The following is a 21,509-nucleotide window of genomic DNA, read 5'->3' as shown; positions in this document are numbered from 1 at the left end:
AATGAGATGGCCGGGAGCAGCAAAACATCTGCAGTAATGAGGACACCTATCACCTAAATTCTGGTTCCCAAATACTATCCACTGCTGGCTAGAACCAAGGCCCTCAGGGAAGTGGTCCGCCCCAGGGTTGAGGCATGGAAAGTGTACGATAAACCGGGAATGTCTGATGGTGCTGTAAGGAATGGAGTGCTCAGAGAAAGACAGGAACGAATCAAAGGGACCCAGAAGACAGCCTCAAGAGGACTCCCACTAGCCAAAACTGAGACAATCTGAGCACCAAAATAAGCTATGATGGTCAAAATTAACTCATTAAATAAAACAGAAACCCATGAGCCCATGCTGATATTAAAAAATTAATTAATGGAATGGATAAAGGCTCCCTTACAGTAAAAATGTCACATAATAAATATAAAAGCAGTGATAGGATGAGAACATTGTCAAGCATCATAATAATAATACAGAAAAGAAATTTCAACAGACATCAGAACTCGTAGGTGAAAATGGAATGAGGAAGGGGATAGGTATATAGTCCCAAAACAGCTCCTAAAAAATAAATATTAATTATAACCCTTTGGATTATAGCCTGTCAGGCTCCTCTGTCCATGGGATTTTTCAGGCAAGAATTCTGCAGGGGTTTGCCATTTCCTTCTCCAGGGGATCTTCCCTGGAGATTAAACCAGAGTCTCTTGTGTCTCCTGAATTGCAGGCAGATTCTTTACACATAGAGCCATCAGGAAAGCCCCACTTCAATATCTCCTAATCAAATATACAACTAAAGAGAAGTATTACATGTGTTTTCATACATCCAAAACTCTAAAGGTACAAGAACTCTTTATATCAAGAAAAAAAATCATTAATGGTAAAAGTAATCAAACAGTGATTATTTTGCACTCAGTAATGTAAAACAAATGCAACTCTGTATCAGATGGTAAAAGTAAACCAAGGCCAGCCAAGTAGTCACAATTCCCAAAACTACAGTTCTGAAAACATGACCAAACTGACTTCAATTCCCTCTGCAAAACAAACATACCATATTAATTGGGTTAACAAACAACAAAACTGTTAAGATAATACTTGGTCAATAGACACTCAAAGTGATGCTGCAGTAGTATACTGACATAAAAAATTCACAGGTGAAAAACTTGATCTATGCACAGTAGAGATCCATTTGTATATTTTTAAATATATACAAACAAAACATGATGGAAAAGATTAGGAAGTAACATCACAAAATACAATAGCTATCTCTGAAGGTGCAATTATAAGAGATTTTTATTTTCTTCCTTTTCTTATCAGTATTTTGTGATTTCACCAAAATGTGTATTATTCATCCACTAAAAGTTAAAAATAATGTTAAAGTATTATTTAAATTTAAAGGTTTCTACAGATGGTGACTGCAGCCATGAAATTAAAAGACGCTTACTCCTTGGAAGGAATGACCAACCTAGATAGCATATTCAAAAGCAGAGACATTACTTTGCCAACAAAGGTTCGTCTAGTCAAGGCTATGGTTTTTCCTGTGGTCATGTATGGATGTGAGAGTTGGACTGTGAAGAAGGCTGAGCGCCGAAGAATTGATGCTTTTGAACTGTGGTGTTGGAGAAGACTCTTGAGAGTCCCTTGGACGGCAAGGAGATCCAACCAGTCCATTCTGAAGGAGATCAGCCCTGGGATTTCTTTGGAAGGAATGATGCTAAAGCTGAAACTCCAGTACTTTGGCCACCTCATGCAAAGAGTTGACTCATTGGAAAAGACTCTGATGCTGGGAGGGATTGGGGGCAGGAGGAGAAGGGGACGACAGAGGATGAGATGGCTGGATGGCATCACTGACTCGATGGACGTGAGTTTGAGTGAACTCCGGGAGTTGGTGATGGACAGGGAGGCCTGGCGTGCTGCGATTCATGGGGTCGCAAAGAGTCAGACACGGCTGAGTGACTGATCTGATCTGATTTTCTCTTCCACCATTACATTCTTGATGAACCTTAGAAAACAGTCCTAACAGTACGAGATATTAATACCTGGTAATGGAAGACTTCTCTGAAAAACAAGGCCCGTTTGAACACTACCTTTTTATATAATTTTATCAATTATAGATAAAGGTAATATGAGGCAGGTTCTCTGGATTGAGACTGCCAGGATTTAAAATCCAGCTACCCCACGGACTGGCCACAGAATTTCGAGCAAATTATTTAACTTCTCTTTGTCAGTTTCTTCATCTGTAAAAATGGAGTTCCTATTTGTTATTAAACTACTTATTTAAAGCATTTAGTGCCTGGTACATAGCACTTAGGTTATTTTACTATGAGTTTCTTTTATAGGTGACGATGTTCAGGTACTAAAATCAGTTAAATCGTCTGAATGAAAACAAAGATGCTGGGATGGGTGGGATGGAGGGGTCTTTGAAAGAAAGGAGAAGAGAGAAGCAGAAGAGACAGACGGAGGGACAGATATTAACACAGCTGAAAACCTGGGTCCCCTTTCCTAAACTGCTATTTTTTTGAAAACACAAATGGCAGTGGCCCACCATAATGCTTAATAAATATTTCTTTTCTTTCTTCCTTCCTTGCCCAACCTCTTTGTTTCTTCCTATACAGAAACAGGTTTGGCTTATATTCATTCACATTCCTAAACCACCTTTCCTATGAATTTCCATTTTAAAGTTAACTATATTTAAACTCTGTTCCAACTGAGTAGTCTTACATTAGGAAATTATACCTTGGGGGGCTTTCATGGTGGCTCAATCTGTAAAGAAACTGCCTGCTATGCAGAAGACCCGAGTTCAATCCCTGGGTCTGAAAGATCCCCTAGAGAAGGAAATGGCAACCCACTCCAGTATTCTTGCCTGAAGAACTCCATGGACAGAGGAGTCTGGTGGGTTACAGTCCAAGGGGTCACAAAGAGTCAGATACAACTGAGTGACTTTCACTTCATTTTTCCTAGTCAAATGTTTCTGTGGAATTACATGTCGAAAGAGACCTGCAATCTAAAAATGCTAGAAACAAAGAGAACACACTATATATTAATATTTGTTGAATGATACTGTTAAGAACTCACTCTGATCCTACATCTCCCTGAATTTTATACTCATTAAACATCAGGATAGGAAAAGCCCTAAATCAAGAAAACTGTGTTCCGATTCTACCCAGGCTAATAATTAGGTGAGTAACCTGAAGTTGGGATTTTGCCACTTGAGCAAGATGTGGGGAGTAGGCTGTGTTACTGAAACATCCTATCCAAGTCCCCAATTCTACAGCCTCTTGAACAAACCTGAACAAAATGGAGAATTCACGGGCAACTTCATGCCTCCCCATGCTTCCTCTGACTGAAAGCTCCCATTTCCCCTTTTAGAGAACTCCTGTTATACCTTCCATTCATCATTTCTTCCATGAAAGGACAGGACAAAATGCTCTGTATTCTCTGGATCCCTGGGCTTGCATAGCATCTCTTACAGATGACTATTTATACACTGTCTACCATTTCTGGAGTCTCACATCTTGCACAATGCCTAGCACACAGCAGGTGCTAAGGATGTGTTTAAAGATTTGAGTCTACAAAGTTAAATTAGGTTCCTGTAAAGATTTTGTATGCACCATCTGGGAGTTCAGCTAAATTTGAAGACATACACAGGCCAATATGGAGCACAACCAAAGCTTTGTCCCAGTCAGATTCATATATGAAGTGCAAATTTACTCTGAGCCATTTGTATAAAAGCTACACGAAGGTATCACTGCTGCAGATTATCTAAACACCTCCCCCGAGGATTACCTAAAATTACTTCACTTCCTATCTAAAACATCTTTATCAGGGACTTTGGTCCACTGACAACCTCCTACCATACTATAAAAGGTACTGATGTTCAGTGTTTATGGTCATGTACCAGAAAATAAGCTCCACTAAAGCGGGAATTGTCATCTGTTTTGTTCAGAAATGATTCTCAGTGCCTGCACCAGTGCCTGCATATGAATGATTTTTAAAAACCAATAATTCTTTCCTTCTATCTTACAGCCTGCAAAAGTTATGAGTCATTACCTTTATATGTGTATCTCACATTGACCTTCATCCACTTATGGCAGCCTTACAAGCAAGCTTCCAAGAACTGGGGAAAATATTTGTATTTAACTCCTGAAGTGCAGCTTTTACTTTACTTTCTCTGCTTATACGTTGGAACAGAAATAATATCCAGGAAACTATACCAAATAATGAATAGATAATAACCAAAACTTTGTTCCTATACTTCTGATAATTATCAATATTTCTCTACTCCATATTTTAAAACTACTAGTGGACGAAAATCAAAACCAAAAATATTAGATTAACTTTTTTGGACAGTCAAGCACGTGGACAAAATACTTTGAGAATTAATTAACGGCTACATGTGACTTGACTGAAAAACTGTGTTCCAAATTATTGTTGTTTAGAAGCTAAGTTGTGTCAGACTCTTTGTGACCACATGGACTGTAGCCTGTCAATCTCTTATGTCTATGGGATTTTCCAGGCAATAATACTGGAGTGGGTGGCCATTTCCTTCTCCAGGGAACCTTCTAGACCCAGGGATCAAACCCATGTTTCCTGCTTGGCAGGTGGATTCTTCACCACTGTGCCCCTTGAAAAGCCCATGTACTATATACATTAACTATGACAAGATTCTTTTTATGATTTATGTAGCTAATATGTTTCAGGAAAATGAATTTATCCACAGCATTTCTGTAATTATCAAATACTGAGCCACAGAAGAGTAGGATAATATTGTATTTATACTCAGAAAATACCACCAAAACTTTCTCTATCTCCTGGTTTCAGCCAAATATGGTTCTTCCCTGCTTCAGCCAATGTTAGCTATGAGTTCTCAAAGGCCCATCAGAAGCAGTCAAGGACACCATCTAACTGCTATCTCAAAGATGGCTTTTAAATTCTTGAAGAAATCAAACATCAGCAACGTAAAAAAAATACTCAAGATGAAAAGTTTCAAGCTGAGATGTTTTATTTGTTGACTGAAACTAAAATAAGAAATGAAGATTTTTATGAAGTCACTCAGTCCTCTCATCTAGTACTACCTAGCTGACAAACTCAGAATCAACTTCCAGGATGAGCCTAAGAAAGACGTTTCACAAGCTCAAACGTGTTAAGGCAGGTTGACAAGCCAGGCCTCTCACTACCCTGTGCATATCAGAAATACTAGCAAGTCTAACCTGCCTGTTAGCCTCTGTGATATCTCAGTTTTGCTTAAACATCCTAAAAAGGATTAACATTCTAGATATAAGCTTGTGGAAATAAGGGTGAATTAAGTTCTCAGGATTCAGGTGCCAGTGTGATGATGAAAAATCATGGGAGGCAGGAAAAGAAAGTTGGGACAAAAAAATAGATCTTTAAATGCTAATTTTCTCCACAACAGTAAAAGAGCATATGGGGTGGGTTTCAATCTCCTAATTTTTACTAGCTTTCTAACCACAGATTAAACAGAGGTGAATCACAACCAAGCCTTCAAAAAAGCAGTCCCCCAAAGCATTAAGGTCTGTTTTCAGAGGACCTGAGGCTTGTTTGCTGCCACCATACTCCCAGCCACCCCATCTTTCTGCCCATCCCCCTCAATTCGTCTGCAATTGAAGATAAGTAAGGGAAATAATGACCAGCACTAAAAGTGACGCGGAGTTGGCATTTACAAATCATTAACTCCCCAGCGGACCTAATCAACCCAGGGCACACGACCAGACCCTATATGGTGATTGTCTAGAAAGATAAAAGCCCGTGCTCTTCAGGGGAGCACGCAGGGAGGAGGGGCACCTCGGGAAAGCCAGGAGCTCCATCCCCAAGACCCCTGGCTGTCACCAAGGGATCCCGACCAGCCAGCAGCCGCGTTAAGTGTGTTACAGCCACGAGACTTGTCGCCCCAACTACCCACTCCTAAAACCTACGAGGGGAGTGTAAAGGATGCTAGGGGGACAGGTTAAAGCTCTATTTTCTGTGGTTGGGATCCAGGAAAAAGCAATGGCCAGGGGAGAGGGAAACAGGCGACCCTGCACGCCTCGGGTACTGGTCACGCGGAAGAGTGGGAGGTATCCCTGTAGAGCGTGCAAACAAACAAACGCAGAAGAGAGAGAGGAGGGTATGGGGTGGTAGAGAAACGCGGCCGCAGGCATCCATCGAGGTTGTCGGGACTCGGGGTCCGGGGATAAAGAGCTTCCTTGGGGGCTGGAGATTCCCCGCGTGCTCGAAGCCGGCCCGGGAGGCGGCAGCGGTGAGGCAGCGCGAGCTCTCGGGACAGGTTCCCGGAGACCTGCCCGGCGCGGGGCCAGGCGGGCGGGCGGGGGCCGCGGCCCAGGTTGCCTGAACAAAGCCGGCGCGCGCGGGGCCTGGCTACTCACAACAAGAAGCTCATGTTGGCCGCGGCTTGGGCTGCGGGCTCGGCGGTCGCGGGGCCTCGGGACGGCAGTGGCTAGGCCTGGAGAGCAAGGAGGAGGAGAAGAGGAGGAGGCGGGGAGCGCCAGCTGCTCGGCGGCCGCAACTTGTTTGGCTTCGCTAGTTCCAATGGCTCGCAGAGGGGGCGGAAGTGGGAAGCGCACGGCTTGAATCACTCAATGGGAGGGGAAGGAAAAGAAGGCGGGGAAAGGGCCGTTCGCCTGCTCCCCCGAGAAGGGCCGCCGCGCGCTCCCGCACCTCCCGGTCCCCAGCCCCTCGCAGCCCCCACCTCGTGAGCTCTCGCGAGAGCGGAGGGCGCCCACCCCGCCCCTCCCGCTGCGATCCCCCGGTCCCCAACGTTCTGGACACCTAGGCAGCCGCGGACCACGCCCCGCCAGTGCCGGGTGGCTGCCCGGCCTGTCGAGCCCAGTCCACCCCGTTGGAGGTTGTGGGCGGTGGCAGAGCGCTCCAAGCTTTTTAGCTGGGTGTCAGCGATCTGGAAGGAAGTTGGCTTCAACTCTGGGATGTCAGGGTCCTGCACTGAGGGATGGAATTGCCAGCAGAGTTCTGCCCACTGTGAGTGCCCAGATGAAAGGCTGTGGAGTCTCTCTGCTAAGTATGTAAAAAGAGGAGTGAATTTCATCTGGTAGGAATGGTTTGGGTGTGGTTCCGCCCGAAGAGAGGAAAGGATCTAAGTGGGTTGTTTTATGGGCTTATTTAAAAGCCAGAACTAGGAGATAGCCAGGGTCCAACACTGCCTCTGCAGGAGACTGGGGCTGTCATCAGCAGCCGGGAAAACTGCTGTGGTGACATACTCAAGGTATGTTGAGCAGATATTGTAGGTTATAAAGCTTTGACCTGGGTCCCTTAACTATGTGAAATGCAAGTTCCTCTGTAAGGGGCACTGAATTCCTTCTAGCTTCTAGAATGTTTTGTGCATCAGAGTGCCTAATGGCAATAATACGCTTGAGCCGAATAAATGCTTAATGGACGTTGCGGACTGATAACCAGCCTTCCACAGCATTATGAATTTGGGTATCCATTTATTTTACTGAAAGATGTCCATCTTCTTTCCTTATGAGATCCATCAAATCTACAAGTAACTTTTCAAAGAATTTGAACAAAACTTAATTTTATATAGCTTGTAACCCACCTTGGGCTCTTAGGAAGACTTGAAGGAGATGCCAGTATGAAACGTGTTCTGTTGAAATGTGTTCTGTTGACTTTATGTACTATAAGTTTGGCATGTTGATAAAGCAAACCATTTTTAAAAAAAACAAGAAAATATTAGTCTCAGTACTATCTGAGGAACAGCAGAGGTCACTGGAATAATTTGAAAAGATTAAAGGAAAAATGCTGGAAAAGAGGGAAAAGGAGGCATTATCTTACTATAACAAAAATAATGGATTTATGACATAAAAGCCCTGTGTTCTAGATTTTAATATGATACAGATTTACTATTCAATTCCTTAAGTGTCTTCTGAAAATAAGACTTGCATTACCAGATTAGGATATTATCTTTTACTTTGGGAAGAGTAAGTTTGTAAATCTATTAGAACAATCTCACCCCCTTTAAAATGAGGTTTTGGATTATTACATAATCTCTAAGGTATCTTCCAGTTCTAAAATTCTGTCATGCCAGGGACATCCTTTAGATGACTTGCAGACAGTTTCTGTCTGCTCATTGGTTTGGTAGACTGGCTTATGTAGCCTGTTTTTGGTGTAACTAAATATAAATGAATCCTATGACTCTGAATAAGTACAATGATTGGCAAAGGACAGAATCTGCAAAAATACTTGCTGAGTTTTTCTTTATCATCCCACTAGGAGAATTGCCTGAACTGAAGAGTTGATAAAACTTACATGATGTATTGGTGGTAAAAATGAGAGAGGTGTCATGTTAGTGATAAAAAATATAATTTCAGAGGTTGGGCATTTAAATTAAACAGTGACTGTGACTTAAAATTATTCAGCACTTGAAAATATTTGGCAATTTAGAACCAAAGAGAGGGTATATTCAGAGATTTCTAATTCTGCTTTCTCCTTCACCAATCCATATTGGTGATATTGCATACTACTATCTTCCTAAAATTTCAATTTCAAGAAGTAACTCTCCTGATCAGAATCTTACTTTGCTTATAAATCCGTGTTTATGAAGCAAGATGATTAAAATTTGTATTCTATCCACCAGTTTCTCACAGAATTGGAGTTTTAATATGAGTAGAATAGAATGTGGGTATATGCCTTAAAATATCTTTTTTAAAAGGTATTTATTTGCTTAGCTGCACCAAGTCTTAGTTGCAGCACTTGGGATCCTCGATCTTTGTTGTGGCATGCGGGATCCTTAGCTGCAGCATGCGAACTCTTAGTTGTGGCACGTGGGATCTAGTTCCCTGACTAGGAATTGAACCCCAGCCCCCTGTGTTGGGCCTACAGAGTCTTAGCCACTGGACCACCAAGGAAGTCCTGTACCTTCAGATATCTTTAACTATTCATTTAAGTTAATTTCTTATTGTAATAAACAAGTGTGCATCCAATGTGTATGTTAGTGGCTTAGTTCAGTTCAGTCGTTCAGTCGTGTCCAACTCTTTGCGACCCCATGAATTGCAGGCCTCCTTATCCATTACCAACTCCTGGAGTTCACCCAAACTCTGGTCCTTCGAGTCGGTGATGCCATCCAGCCATCTCATCCTCTGTCGTCCCCTTCTCCTCCTGCCCCCAATCCCTCCCAGCATCAGAGTCTTTTCCAATGAGTCAACCCTTCGCATGAGGTGGCCAAAGTATTGGATTTTCAGTTTTAGCATCAGTCCTTCCAAAGAACACCCAGGGCTGATCTCCTTTATAATGGACTGGTTGGATCTCCTTACAGTCCAAGGGACTCTCAAGAGTCTTCTCCAACACCACAGTTCAAAAGCATCAATTCTTCAACGCTCAGCTTTCTTCACAGTCCAACTCTCACATCCATACATGACTTCTGGAAAAACTTGACTAGATGGACTTTTGTTGGCAAAGTAATGTCTCCACTTTTTAATATGCTATCTAGGTTGGTCATAACTTTTCTTACAAGGAGTAAGCGTCTTTTAATTTCATGGCTGCAATCACCATCTGCAGTGACTTTGGAGCCCAAAAAAATAAAGTCTGACACTGTTTCCCCATCTATTTCCCATGAAGTGATGGGACCAAATGCCATGATCTTCGTTTTCTGAATGTTGAGCTTTAAGCCAACTTTTTCACTCTCCTTTTTCACTTTCATCAAGAGGCTTTTTAGTTCCTCTTCACTTTCTGCCATAAGGATGGTGTCATCTGCATAAGGCTCAGTCATGTCTAACTCTTAGCAACCCCATAACTGAAGCCTGCCAGACTCCTCTGTCCATGGAATTCTCCAGGCAAGAATATTGGAGTGGGTAGCCATTCACCTTGTATTTATATATAAACAAACAAGGTACTTATAAACTGTGGTAAGGTATAAAATAAACAGAATAATGTGATAGAGATTAATGGTAAAGGAGGATGATCTAATTTAGATTGGGTAGTTTTGTTGAAACTTGAAGGAAGAGAAGGAGCCAACCTTGCAAAGAGCTAGGGAATGATCATTTTCTAGTAGAGGGAATAATAAGTACACATGCTCTAAGATAAGAAAGCGCTTAAAGGTTTCTCAGAACTGACTGGTTATGGCTGGGTCACCCTGAGCAGGAAGAGTGGCATCAGATAAAGCTGGACATGTAAACACAGCTCACAGGCATGGCTCACAGGACATGTAAACATGGGGCTCACAGGGTTAGGTAAGACATTTCAGTTTTATTCCAAGAACATAAAAGAGTCATCCAAGAAGTACAATAATAATAAGGTAAATAAACTGAATAACATTTTGTTTTATTTTATTTTTTAAATTTATTATTTTTGGCTGTAAAGCACATCTTACGGGATTTTAGTTCCCTGACCTGGCCCTCAGCAGTGAGAGCACAGAGTCCTAATCACTGGACTGCCAGAGAATTCCCATCATTTTATTTTTTTTAATTTGGAAAAGTTCAAACATATAAACAGGGCAAGAAATTGGTGTAATGAATCCATCACACAGCTTCAACAGTTATCAGCTCATGATCCTTGATTGACATTTTTAGGGTCACTCTCTCTTCTTGTGGAGAATGTTCTAGAGGAGGCCAGCATGTCAGCATGGATGCCAGAAGACTATTGTAATAGTCCAGTTATTTCTCAGCAGTTGTGACATGGTTTAGGGTAGCGACATTGATAAGAGAAAGAAGTTAATAATCTGAAAATGAACAGCACTTGGTGATTGATTGATTGACTCTAGGGATTAGAGGAAAGGAGTCAGAGACTACTCCTATTTTTTTGTCTTTAGTAACTGGCAGGTGGTGCTGCCATTTATTGAAATAGGGAAGATCTGAATCACAATTTTGAGATGAAACTAAAAGTTTCACGTTAGATATGTTAGCTCTGAAATGTCTTTTAGACATCAAAGTAGCTATGTCAGGTAGAGCTTTGAGTGCTGTGCAAAACCTGGGGAGAGATCTGAACAGGAGGTAAGAATATAGGACTCCTCAGTAAGCAAATATTATTCAAAACCTTACGGTAAGCTTCCAAATAGGAATTTATATGCTGGATAAGAATAGACTTAGCAAAGTGCTACCTGTAAGCACTAAAATTTCTCCTTTCATCTCTTCCCAAATATGTTTTTGTTTTTTTTTTTTAATCTCAGGTTTTTTATCAACATTTACTTCCTCTCTCTCAGTTGTAGTTATATTCTCCTTTTTTCTCAAGGTGAGGGCTTCTACAGTCTTAAAGAAAATGATTCATTATACCTTTTTATAGGATAAGTTGGTCACTGCCAGCATGTCAGTATGTTACCTTTCCCAAAGAAAATAACACCAAGTTATTTTAAAGCCAAGTTCCCAAACAGTAGATCCGGGGAAATTTCTCCTTATAGAAGTATTTCAGTTTTAAAAAATGAAATAAGAATGGTTGACTTATTATTAGAATGTCACCATTTTGCAACCCCAAATGGATCTAGAAATTGATCACCAATGGCTTGCTGGTATTACAAGAGAGAAAACCATACTTTATGCGTATCCTAACAGAAGAATATATCATCACCTGTTAAGAAGTCTTGCCAACAAACTAGAAGCTGAACCTAGTCAAGTCTCTACGATGAGATATACTGAACTGTAGGAAATACAGGGAAGAGAAGAATATGGTAAAGAACATGTTAAATTACACAACATAGAGGGAAGCAGCAAGTCCAGACTGTGGGGAAAATATGCAGGACCTAATTTCTTCAACAAATGAATTGCAAGGAAAAAATAGAGCTGAAGAAACTTAGAGGTTGAAAGAAACATAAAAGGCATATCAACTAGTGGTAATGTATACGTTCATTTGCATCTCGATTCAAACATGCAATCTCAAAAAGAACGATAGCAAATGTCTGCGTCATTTATAGAGAATCAAAAAATTTAAACATTGGATATTTGATGTTACTAATAACTATTAATTGCAGTGATGATGTTGTGTCTATATTTTTAAGAGCCTTTATTTTTTTAGAAATGCGTACTGAAATAATTGCAGATGAAATAATATGCCTGGAACATGCTTCAGAATAGTATGGGAGGAGGAATGAAAGTAGAAATACAGATGAATTGTTAAAGCCAGGTGACAAGTACATGAGAAGGATTATGCTGTGGTGTCTTTTTATTTAGTTTTGGAATTTCCCATAATTAAAAGAAAATGAACAAGTAGCAGGTCTCATTTAGAAAAAGCATTACTATTAACGGGGATTTAAAATTGTAATTGTTGATATAGAAGATGAATTTTTGGATTAGAGAGTTCTTTCCTTGCCCTCACATTAGCCAGCTTCTTCTACTCATATATATATATATATATATATATAAAGGTATTTTTACCTGTAAAACTAAAAGCAAATGTTCCTAATGCCAGAGAGAAGAAACACAAAATCCAAACCCTATGGCTAACTCTGAGCCTCAGTATTTCTTGAGTACCTTTTGTCTTCTGATTCAGAAATGTGATCTGCTTCTGAAAGAATAGATACCTGACAAACAAACCTGAGCTAAAGTATACCAGGGCAACAAATTCTTAGTAACCTGATAAAATGCATTCATTTGTGCAGGAGTGTTTTGGTTACATAATATCTAGGTTGAAATAGTAATTATTCCATCTAATTAGTTTATTACATAATATTATTTTTGCTTTTATATTAACGTGTGCTAAGTCGCTCAGTCATGTCCAACTCTTTTCGACCCTGTGGACTGTAGCCCTCCAGGCCCCTCTGTCCTTGGGGATTCCCCAGGCAAGAACACTAGAGTGGGTTGCCATGCCATTTATTGAGTATTTCTGAAAGTGAAAGTTGCTCAGTTGTGTCCTACTCTTTCCAGGCCAGAATACTGGAGTGGGTAACCTTTCCCTTCTCCAGGGGATCTTCCCAACCCAGGGATAGAACCCAGGTCTCCCGCATTGCAGGTGGATTCTTTATCAGCTGAGCCACAGGGGAAGCCTGAGTATTTCTGATAGGGCAATTCTGCTAAGCTTTTCATATATTTTATCTCTATGTTTCTTGTTTTCCCCATCAGGTTGATATTAGGTGTTATATTCCCTCTTTTATAAATAAGGAAACTAATTTTGAGAGGTTATGTATGTAATTTTCTCAAAATCACATAGCTTGTAAGTACAATCTGAATTCAGTAAAGTTCATTTCTTTTCCCCCTTCCCACAATGACCTCAGTTTAAAATGAATGAATAAATTCTAAGTGAATTTTGGCATGCTACATGATCTCATTTAACATAACTAACAATTCAACCTGATCCTTATCAATGGCCTTTAGATTTTAATTCTATATCTTCATTAAAGACAGACTTGAGAATGGTTATAAATGCTTCTCAAGGACATATTATTTGAATGGAAGTATTAAAGATTGATTGGTGAAGCTTGGTGTCTCTCAGTGCATTCACTTATCACTCAAAACTGTAAAGCATCAAAACACATAAGGTATTACAATAGAAGAAAGGTCTTCCATTGATCCCAAACCTCATACAGTACCTTCCTCTTCAAGCTGTTCATTCCTTTGAAGGTGAATTTTGTGCAATAAAATGTCAGGTTTAGGGAAATGATGAGGTACAAATCATTCATCTATCAACATGACAAGTATTTCTTGTCTATAATGGGCCTCTATGAGCAAAAAAACAAGGATATAGTCACTACCTTCATCATGAATTTTATAGACCATTGGTAAATACAGGCAGTCAAATAAAAATTAGAAGTCGGTATAAGTGTCAGGAAGGAAAGGTTCATTTTGTATGTGAGTCTGTTACAGGGACCTCACCTATTTTGGTGGTCACAGAATTGGATCCTGCGCATTCAGAAGTAAATAATACTCCTTGCATTGAGAGTCTCTTGGACTACAAGGAGATCTAACCAGTCAATCCTAAAGGAAATCTGTCCTGAATATTCACTGGAAGGACTGATGCTGAAGCTGAAACTCCAATACTTTGGCCATCTGATGCGAAGAACTGACTCACTGGAAAAGACCCTTTTGCTGGGAAAGATTGATGGCAGAAGAAGAAAGGGATGACAGAGGATGAGATGATTGGATGGCATCACCAACTCGATGGACATGAGTTTGGGTAGGCTCCAGAAGCTGGTGATGGACAGGGAGGCCTGGCGTGCTGCAGTCCTTGGGGTTACAAAGAGTCAGACACGACTGAGCAACTGAACTGAACTGACTCCTTGCATTTAAATTCTTGATATATTTTATATAAACAGCATAATTTAATAAAACTTTTACCTCCGCACTCATCATTGCCAAACCATTTTGATGTCTTAAAGCACCATGATATAGAAATTTATCTTTGTTTTTGAGTAGCCAATCTTTAAGGAAGTCGCTCAGTTGTGCCCGACTCTTTACAACCCATGGACTATACAGTCCATGGAATTCTCCAGGCCAGAATACTGGAGTGGGTATCCTTCCCCTTCTCTAGGGGATCTTCCCTATGCAGGGATTGAACCCAGGTCTTCCACATTGCAGGTGGATTCTTTACCACCTGAGCCACTAGGGATGCCTAAGCATACTGAAGTGGGTAGCCTATCCCTTTTTCAGTGGATCTTTCCAACCCAGGAATCGAACCGGGGTCTCCTGCATTGCAGGTGAATTCTTTATCAACTAAGCTACCAAGGAAGCCCAAAACTTGTCTGAAAGTGCTACTTTGAGTGTTATATTGAGGATCTTAGTCATAGGACAGACATCTTAAAAGATTTCTTGCATGGGCCTTGGACTTGCTTAATAAATACTGAATTTCTTAATCTGTCCAATTTACCATGGTTTATAATTAATTGTTTTTCCTATTAAACTTAAACCACACAGCCTCTTTTCTAGTTAGCTGCCTGGGGAGAAGGCACAGGAAGGTTCCTTTTGAACCTATTCAGAGCTGCTTTTCCCCAGTTGATAGAACATTGCCAAGGTCGGTAAGCCTAAAATTAACTCCACCAGCTGTGTTTTGGTTTGCTTCATATAGCACACGGGCTCAGGGGGCTCAATCTGCTGGGCTTGCTTGCTGCTTCAATCTGCTGTGCTCTTAAAGTTTGTTTGCCTGGCGTGCATGTTGTGCACAAGAGGTGGTAACTGAACAGCTTGAAAATATATGGAGACTGACAAATAAGTCTCTCCTTTAATTAAAAAAAAAAACAACCTAGGGACAACGATGGAGGGTGGGGTGGGGGATGGAGGAGTCCCTGCTGAGTATGTCAGATGAGAGGCTTAACTTTTAACCTCACTGAAGTTTCCCAGAGAGCAGGCTGCTGACATGCTGTCAAAGAACGAGATGATGCTGTAGTTTCAAGGAGTCTGTGTTTTTAGCCCACTCATCTCCATGAGGTCCTGTAGCATGAAGGACCATATATAGACATAAAGAGTATCCCAACTAGCTGCAACTTAAAATATCCTAAGGATCAGCAGCTGTTATTTCACCCACACAAATTCACAGTTGGCGTAATTAAATTGTGCCTGTTCTCAAGTTCTGCAGCCCTTTGGGTTTTGTCCTAAGGACTCATGTTGCCTCTCCATTCCCTTCCTCAGGGTAACTTCAAGCAGAATGGATGAATGAAAGGGATCGACCATGAGCAGTTCGGGATTTGCATCAATACAAATAAATAATGAAATGTGGAATCAGATCTTGAATTCCTACATAGACAACCACTGGACTCCAGGGACCCTGGGCAGTCCCTAGTCTTGGCTGTTTGTTCTCTCCTGCCCTTGGTTGCTACCACACTATCTTCTTGGCATCTCTCTCATATTTTCCATAGTTGCCATAGTTACAACCACAGCAACCTGAGCAGGCCACAATCCTCTTATAGCTGGAGACATGAGCTACTACTTTAAAACAAGATATAATTCTCCTGTCCTGCACCAACAATAATCGTGTCCCAGATAATCAAAGTGTTGTTTTTTCCTTGGCAGGAGTATCCCAACCCTCCCAGAATATTACTGTCCTTAAGGTCTGTATGGCATCAGGGCAACCAGGAAGCATCTATAGAGAAGACAACCAAGATAATCAGTCCTACCTTGAAATTTGAACAAGTATATCCAAATCCCTTATTTATAGGCTGTCTCTGTGTTTCCACACCAATCATTCTATTTGAGTACAGGACAAAGAGATTTAGTAAAATAAAGCCATAGTGGGCAGGAAGATTTCCTCTCCAAAATAGAGCTTTTAAAGGAAGTAATCTGATAGTACACTCCTTAAAAGGGATCTGAGATCTTCCTGGAGTCCTGAAGGATAAAGGACCACTTACAAGATTCAGTCAGTCAATAAAATTTTTTGAAGATCGGTTACCCATGTTAAGGGTAAACCAGTTACCACTGGTAAGGGTGAGGATACAAAAGAAATGTACCACATTACAACTGTCAAGGGGCTCATTTCTAGTGGCAGAGACTAACTTGTAAACAAGTAATTACAGCACAAAGCCATCCCTCATAACAGGATTATATACCAAGGACTACAGGAGCCCAGCTAGTGAAAGAGTGTTAATGTGAGGAAGAAGATGGGGTCAAAGAGAGTTTTACCCAAAAAGCAAGTCTTAAAGGGTTGGTAGACTTTCTCCCAGTAAGGAAGAGGGGCAGGTGATAGAGGAGTAAAAGGCAGACAAAAGCACTGCAGAAGGGTGACGCAGCACATGTAAAGCCAAGAGGCATGAAGAAATACATGTGCAGCAAAAGAAATGTTGACTGCTATAACCATTTACACCTTAGCATGAGCTCTTGTTCATCTGACAATATTTATTAAGCACTAACTATATGCTAGTTACTTATGTAGGGTTTGGGGATTTAGTAGGGTACAAAACTTAAGTCCCTACCCCCAAGAAGTTTACATTCTAGTGGGCAAGAGATATTCTGAATTTGTCAGTGTTTTTACTCTCTAGGTGTATTTGAATTTTAATTATCCATGATTATGGCATGAAATCTCAAGACTTATTAAAGGAATATTTTAAGAGAAGAAAGATATCCATAATCAAGTAAGGAAGAGATTCTAGAATCAAAATTCTAAAGACAAAAGCAAACAATATTACCTAGTGTATAGCTCATGGAACTCTGCTCAATGTTATGTGGCAGCCTGGCTAGGAAGGGAGGTTGGGGGAGAATGGATACATGTATATGTATGGCTGAGTCCCTTTTCTGTTCATCTGAAACTATCACAACATTGTTAATTGGGTACACCCCAATACAAAATAAAAAGTTTTTAAAAAGCCAACAGTATTTCCAATGCTTATTTGAACTTGGCTTCAGCTGATACCACAGAACCACTAATACAATCCTCTAGGAGGTGCTGTGAATATTTAAAGTACAAATTTTTGCCATAAACTCAATGATTGTGTGGTCATATGGCAGACCTAAAATTGGATTCAATGTGTGTGTGTTTAGAAATTAAGATGGACCCACTACTCTGTTCCTAAGATGAAAACCTCCCCTTTCTCTCCTTCCTCTTTCCTCCCTCTGGTAACCTCCAGGGACCTGTGTCATCTAGCAGAGTTACTGTCTCAGGGTCATGCTTGCAAATCCCGTAAGTTGTCCCTGGACGATCAACAACCCTCACAGGATGTATTGAGGAGAAGGGAGGTGGTACACAGCACGGCTCAAAAGGCCACTTCCTCCCAGGAGGGCGCAGTGGTTACCCTGGATAGAGCAGCTCTTTGTTCCCTGTGGCACTCTGGAGCCAACTGTGGCTGCCTGTCCTTCCTTGGCTCTTAGAGAGCTTATATATGGAAGATCCCCTGGAGGAGGAAATGGCAACCCACTCCATTATTCTTGCCAGGAAAATCCCATGGACAGAGGAGCCCACAGTCTGTGGGGCTGCAAAAGAGTTGGACACAACTGAGCAACTGAATAACAAATCACAGAAGTATGTAAGAATCTAAGTTGGTGCCGGAAAGAGACCACAGGATCTTCAGGAAATGAAATTTACACAAATTCTGTTGTGTAATTCTCTGCCAGTTTCTTGCAAGGTTTTTTATAACTCATTTAATTAAATGGCAACCCACTCCATTATTCTTGCCTGGAGAATCCCGTGGACAAAGGAGCCTGGAAAGCTACAGTCCATAGGATTGCACAGAGTCAGACACACAGTGTTGTGTAATATTGAATTATGTAATAGGAAAATTGTCCCCTTTAAATTCATTTTCATTTCTTCTGATTATGTCAAGAAGGAAATCTTGGTTTGATGCTTGTTGTTTGTTGTTCAGTCACTGAGTCACGTCTGACTCTGCAACCCCATGGACTGCAGCACACTGGGCCCCTCTGTCCTCCACTATCTCCTGGAGTTTGCTTGAATTCATGTCCATTGAGTCCATGATGCTATCTAACCATCTCATCCTCTGCCATCCCCTTCTCCTTTTGCCTTCAGTCTTTCCCAGCATCATGGTCTTTTCCAATGAGTTGGCTCTTTGCATCAGGTGGCCAAAGTATTGGAGCAGTCAGCTGAATTTGATGCTAGCATGGTTTGATGCTGCTGCTGCTAAGTCACTTCAGTCGTGTCCGACTCTGTGTGACCCCATAGACGGCAGCCTACCAGGCTTCCCCGTCCCTGGGATTCTCCAGGCAAGAACACTGGAGTGGGTTGCCATTTCCTTCTCCAATGCAGGAAAGTGAAAAGTGAAAGTGAAGTCGCTCAGTCGTGTCCGACTCTTCATGACCCCATGGACTGCAGCCTACCAAGCCCCTCCATCCATGGGATTTTCCAGGGAAGAGCAGTGGAGTGGGTGCCTCCAACTTCTCCGATGGTTTGATTCTAGCATGTCTTTAACACTTCTCTAACACTGAAGTCTCCCTTTCCATGAGAAGACCCCACTCTTTAGACCCAGAGGCTTCAGCAGGCAACAATATCTAGCTAGAGCTTAATAATATTTTGCTCTAATTAGATTTATTTATATGTTTTTCTAGTACATGACATGTGATACTCATTTTCATTTATAGTAGTGATATAAAATAGGGCATATTGGTTAAGCTGAGGATCCCTAGCATCATGCCATCCAGATTCAGCTACTTTCTGGCTGTTTGACTTTGGACAAATTAATTAGCCCTCAGTTTCCTTACTTGTAAAATAAGTTTAATGGTGTCATCTACCACATAAGATTGTGAATTCAAAGAAGTATTGCATGTCATTCACTTGAACAGTATTTAAAATATCCTACTGTATAGCACAGGGAATAATACTCAGTATTTCATAAAAACCTATAAGGGAAAAGAGCCTGAAAAAATAGATATATTTATGTATAACTGAATCACTTTGCTTACACCTGCAACGAGCACAGAGAAGGCGATGACACCCTACTCCAGTCCTCTTGCCTGGAAAATCCCATAGACGGAGGAGCCTGGTGCGCTACAGTCCATGGGGTCGCTAAGAGTCGGACACGACTGAGCGACTTCACTTTCACTTTTTCACTTTCATGCATTGGAGAAGGAAATGGCAACCCACTCCAGTGTTCTTGCCTGGAGAATCCCAGGGACGGGGGAGCCTGGTGGGCTGCCGTCTCTGGGGTCACACAGAGTCGGACACGACTGAAGTGACTTAGCAGCAGCAGCAACTCGCACAACATTGTAAATCAACTATACTTCAATAAAAAATCTATCCTGTTGCTCAATAAATGTTAGTTATGATGGAGTTTAAACAAACATGAGCTGATTTAAATCAGGATTTCTCATCTTTGGTACTGCTGACCTGGTGAGAGGCTGTGCTGTGTTTTGTGAAGTGTTTAGTAGTACCCCTGCCCTCTAGCCACTAGGTGCCAGTAGCACCCAGTTAGGACTAACAAAGATGTCTCCAGACATTGCCAAATGTTCCCCGGGGGGCAAAATCACCCCTGGTTGAGAATCACTGATTTAAGATAAAATATTAGGTGAAAACCAGACTTAGATATAACAAATATCTAAGTATGGAGTGGGAAAAAATGAATTGAAAAACACTGATCTAAGACAGTGCTATTTGAATTTAATTCTAAAAATCAGAAATTACTATTTCTATTTGCAAGTTTTATGACTATGATCTAAGTTTTCTATCAAAGCTAAAAGTATTCAAACAACTTAGAAGGGGCTGAACTAGTGAGTACATGAAATTCATCTTTATTTTTCTTTGATCTCCTTTTCTTCTACTTTCTTTTACAGAGTATCACCGAAAACCTCCCTCTACAGACATACCCAGGAACTACCTGGACAACATCCTTCATCCAGAATTCTTGTACCCCTCCCTCCCAATCAGGGGTACCCTTGCCTTCCCCCACGGCCCTATTCCCTGCTTTTTTAAAAAATATTTTTTCAATGTGGAGTTTTTTACGTTTTTATTGACTTTTTTTTTTTTTTTACAATATTGCTTCTGTTTTATGTTTTGGTTTTTTGGCAGAGAAGCATGTGCGATCATAGCTCCGCAACCAGGGATCAAACTTGTGCCCCCAGCAGTGGAAACACAGTCTTAACCACCCGACTGCCACCAAAGTCCCAGCAAACATATTTTAACTGTTTTCATTACCCTCCTACTTATATCTCTTTTAAGAATAAAATTATATAGTGCAATACTAGAGTAACTTATCTTCTGGGAAGAAAATGAAGAACATAATAATCTTGTTTGTTAGAATGTGGTATAGTGTAAAGAGAATTAGCTTTGGGGTGAGAAATCCACCCCAGACCCTTGGACTTAAGATCTTGCTCTACGCTACTAGCTATGGGACTGGGTCATGTCACTTAATTTCACTATATCTTAGTTTCCCAGTTTAATAAATGAGATTACTATGTATCTTGTAGATTGTGAGGATAAATGCACAGTAGAAATGTAACTGTCATTATAAAAACATAGAAGTGCTTGTTTTTTTTTCTCCTTTATGGCTGAGGTTCCCAGTGTAGTGCTTTGAAGAAAAATGATCTCCATTTTTTTTTTTCCATTTTCCTTCTGGTCTTGATGTGTTCACATCTAAAAAGTTGCCTGTATCAACATTAGGAAGAAAAAGTCCATCTGTAAAAGCGTTATCTGTTGGGCAGTAAAATAAGGGTTAGGGAGAGCCTGTGGAAGACAGATGAATTTGGGAGGATAACTGTGAATTATGATGAACTGAATCAGATCATGATTCCTATTACAGCTGCTGTATGCGTGTGGTTCTGTTGCTGGAGCCAAATCGAAACTGAGCCATTTTTAGAGAGCCATTCCCTGAGCAGGGCTTGTCAGCTACCATGTGCAGGTTTCTTTTGTTGGATCACTTCCATCATGGGAAGAGCAGCACTTTGTTCTCAATGGGATAGGCCCTCTATATAGTATGTAGATCGTCCTTCTCTGTACATCAAGTGTATGCCCAAACAACCATCTATGGATTCATGGAGAGGCTTATCCTCTTTCACGGTATTCCATACACCGTCACTTCTGATGAAGGAGGTCTTTGTATAGAAATGAAGTGTGGCGCTGGGACTATACTCATCAAATTCACCCGTCTTACCCTGCCCTGCTCCCTTCCTAAAACCACTGGTTTGACAGAATGGTGGACTGTCTTTTTGAAAAATCACGTATGGCACTAGTCAAGTGGCATATGGCATAGTTTGTGCAGCCGAGGCAGTGTC

General features: G+C 41.0%; 1 protein-coding gene across 1 annotated transcript in view; it reads right to left on the bottom strand.

Moving 5' to 3' along the window:
• The window catches only part of MOB1B (MOB kinase activator 1B), a 58,044-nt gene extending 51,365 nt beyond the window's left edge, over positions 1 to 6,679 (bottom strand). The window contains exon 1 of the mRNA XM_027544696.1: positions 6,363 to 6,679. Coding sequence (XP_027400497.1) covers positions 6,363 to 6,376 — 14 coding nt within the window. The 5' untranslated portion in view covers positions 6,377 to 6,679. The remainder of the gene's footprint in view (positions 1 to 6,362) is intronic.
• Between the last annotated feature and the right edge of the window lie 14,830 nt (positions 6,680 to 21,509).

This window comes from Bos indicus x Bos taurus, chromosome 6 (genome assembly GCF_003369695.1).
Source record: "Bos indicus x Bos taurus breed Angus x Brahman F1 hybrid chromosome 6, Bos_hybrid_MaternalHap_v2.0, whole genome shotgun sequence".
Lineage (NCBI taxonomy): Eukaryota > Metazoa > Chordata > Mammalia > Artiodactyla > Bovidae > Bos > Bos indicus x Bos taurus.
The sequence above is the reverse complement of the archived record's forward strand: the minus strand, read 5'-3'. Positions and strand labels throughout refer to the sequence as shown.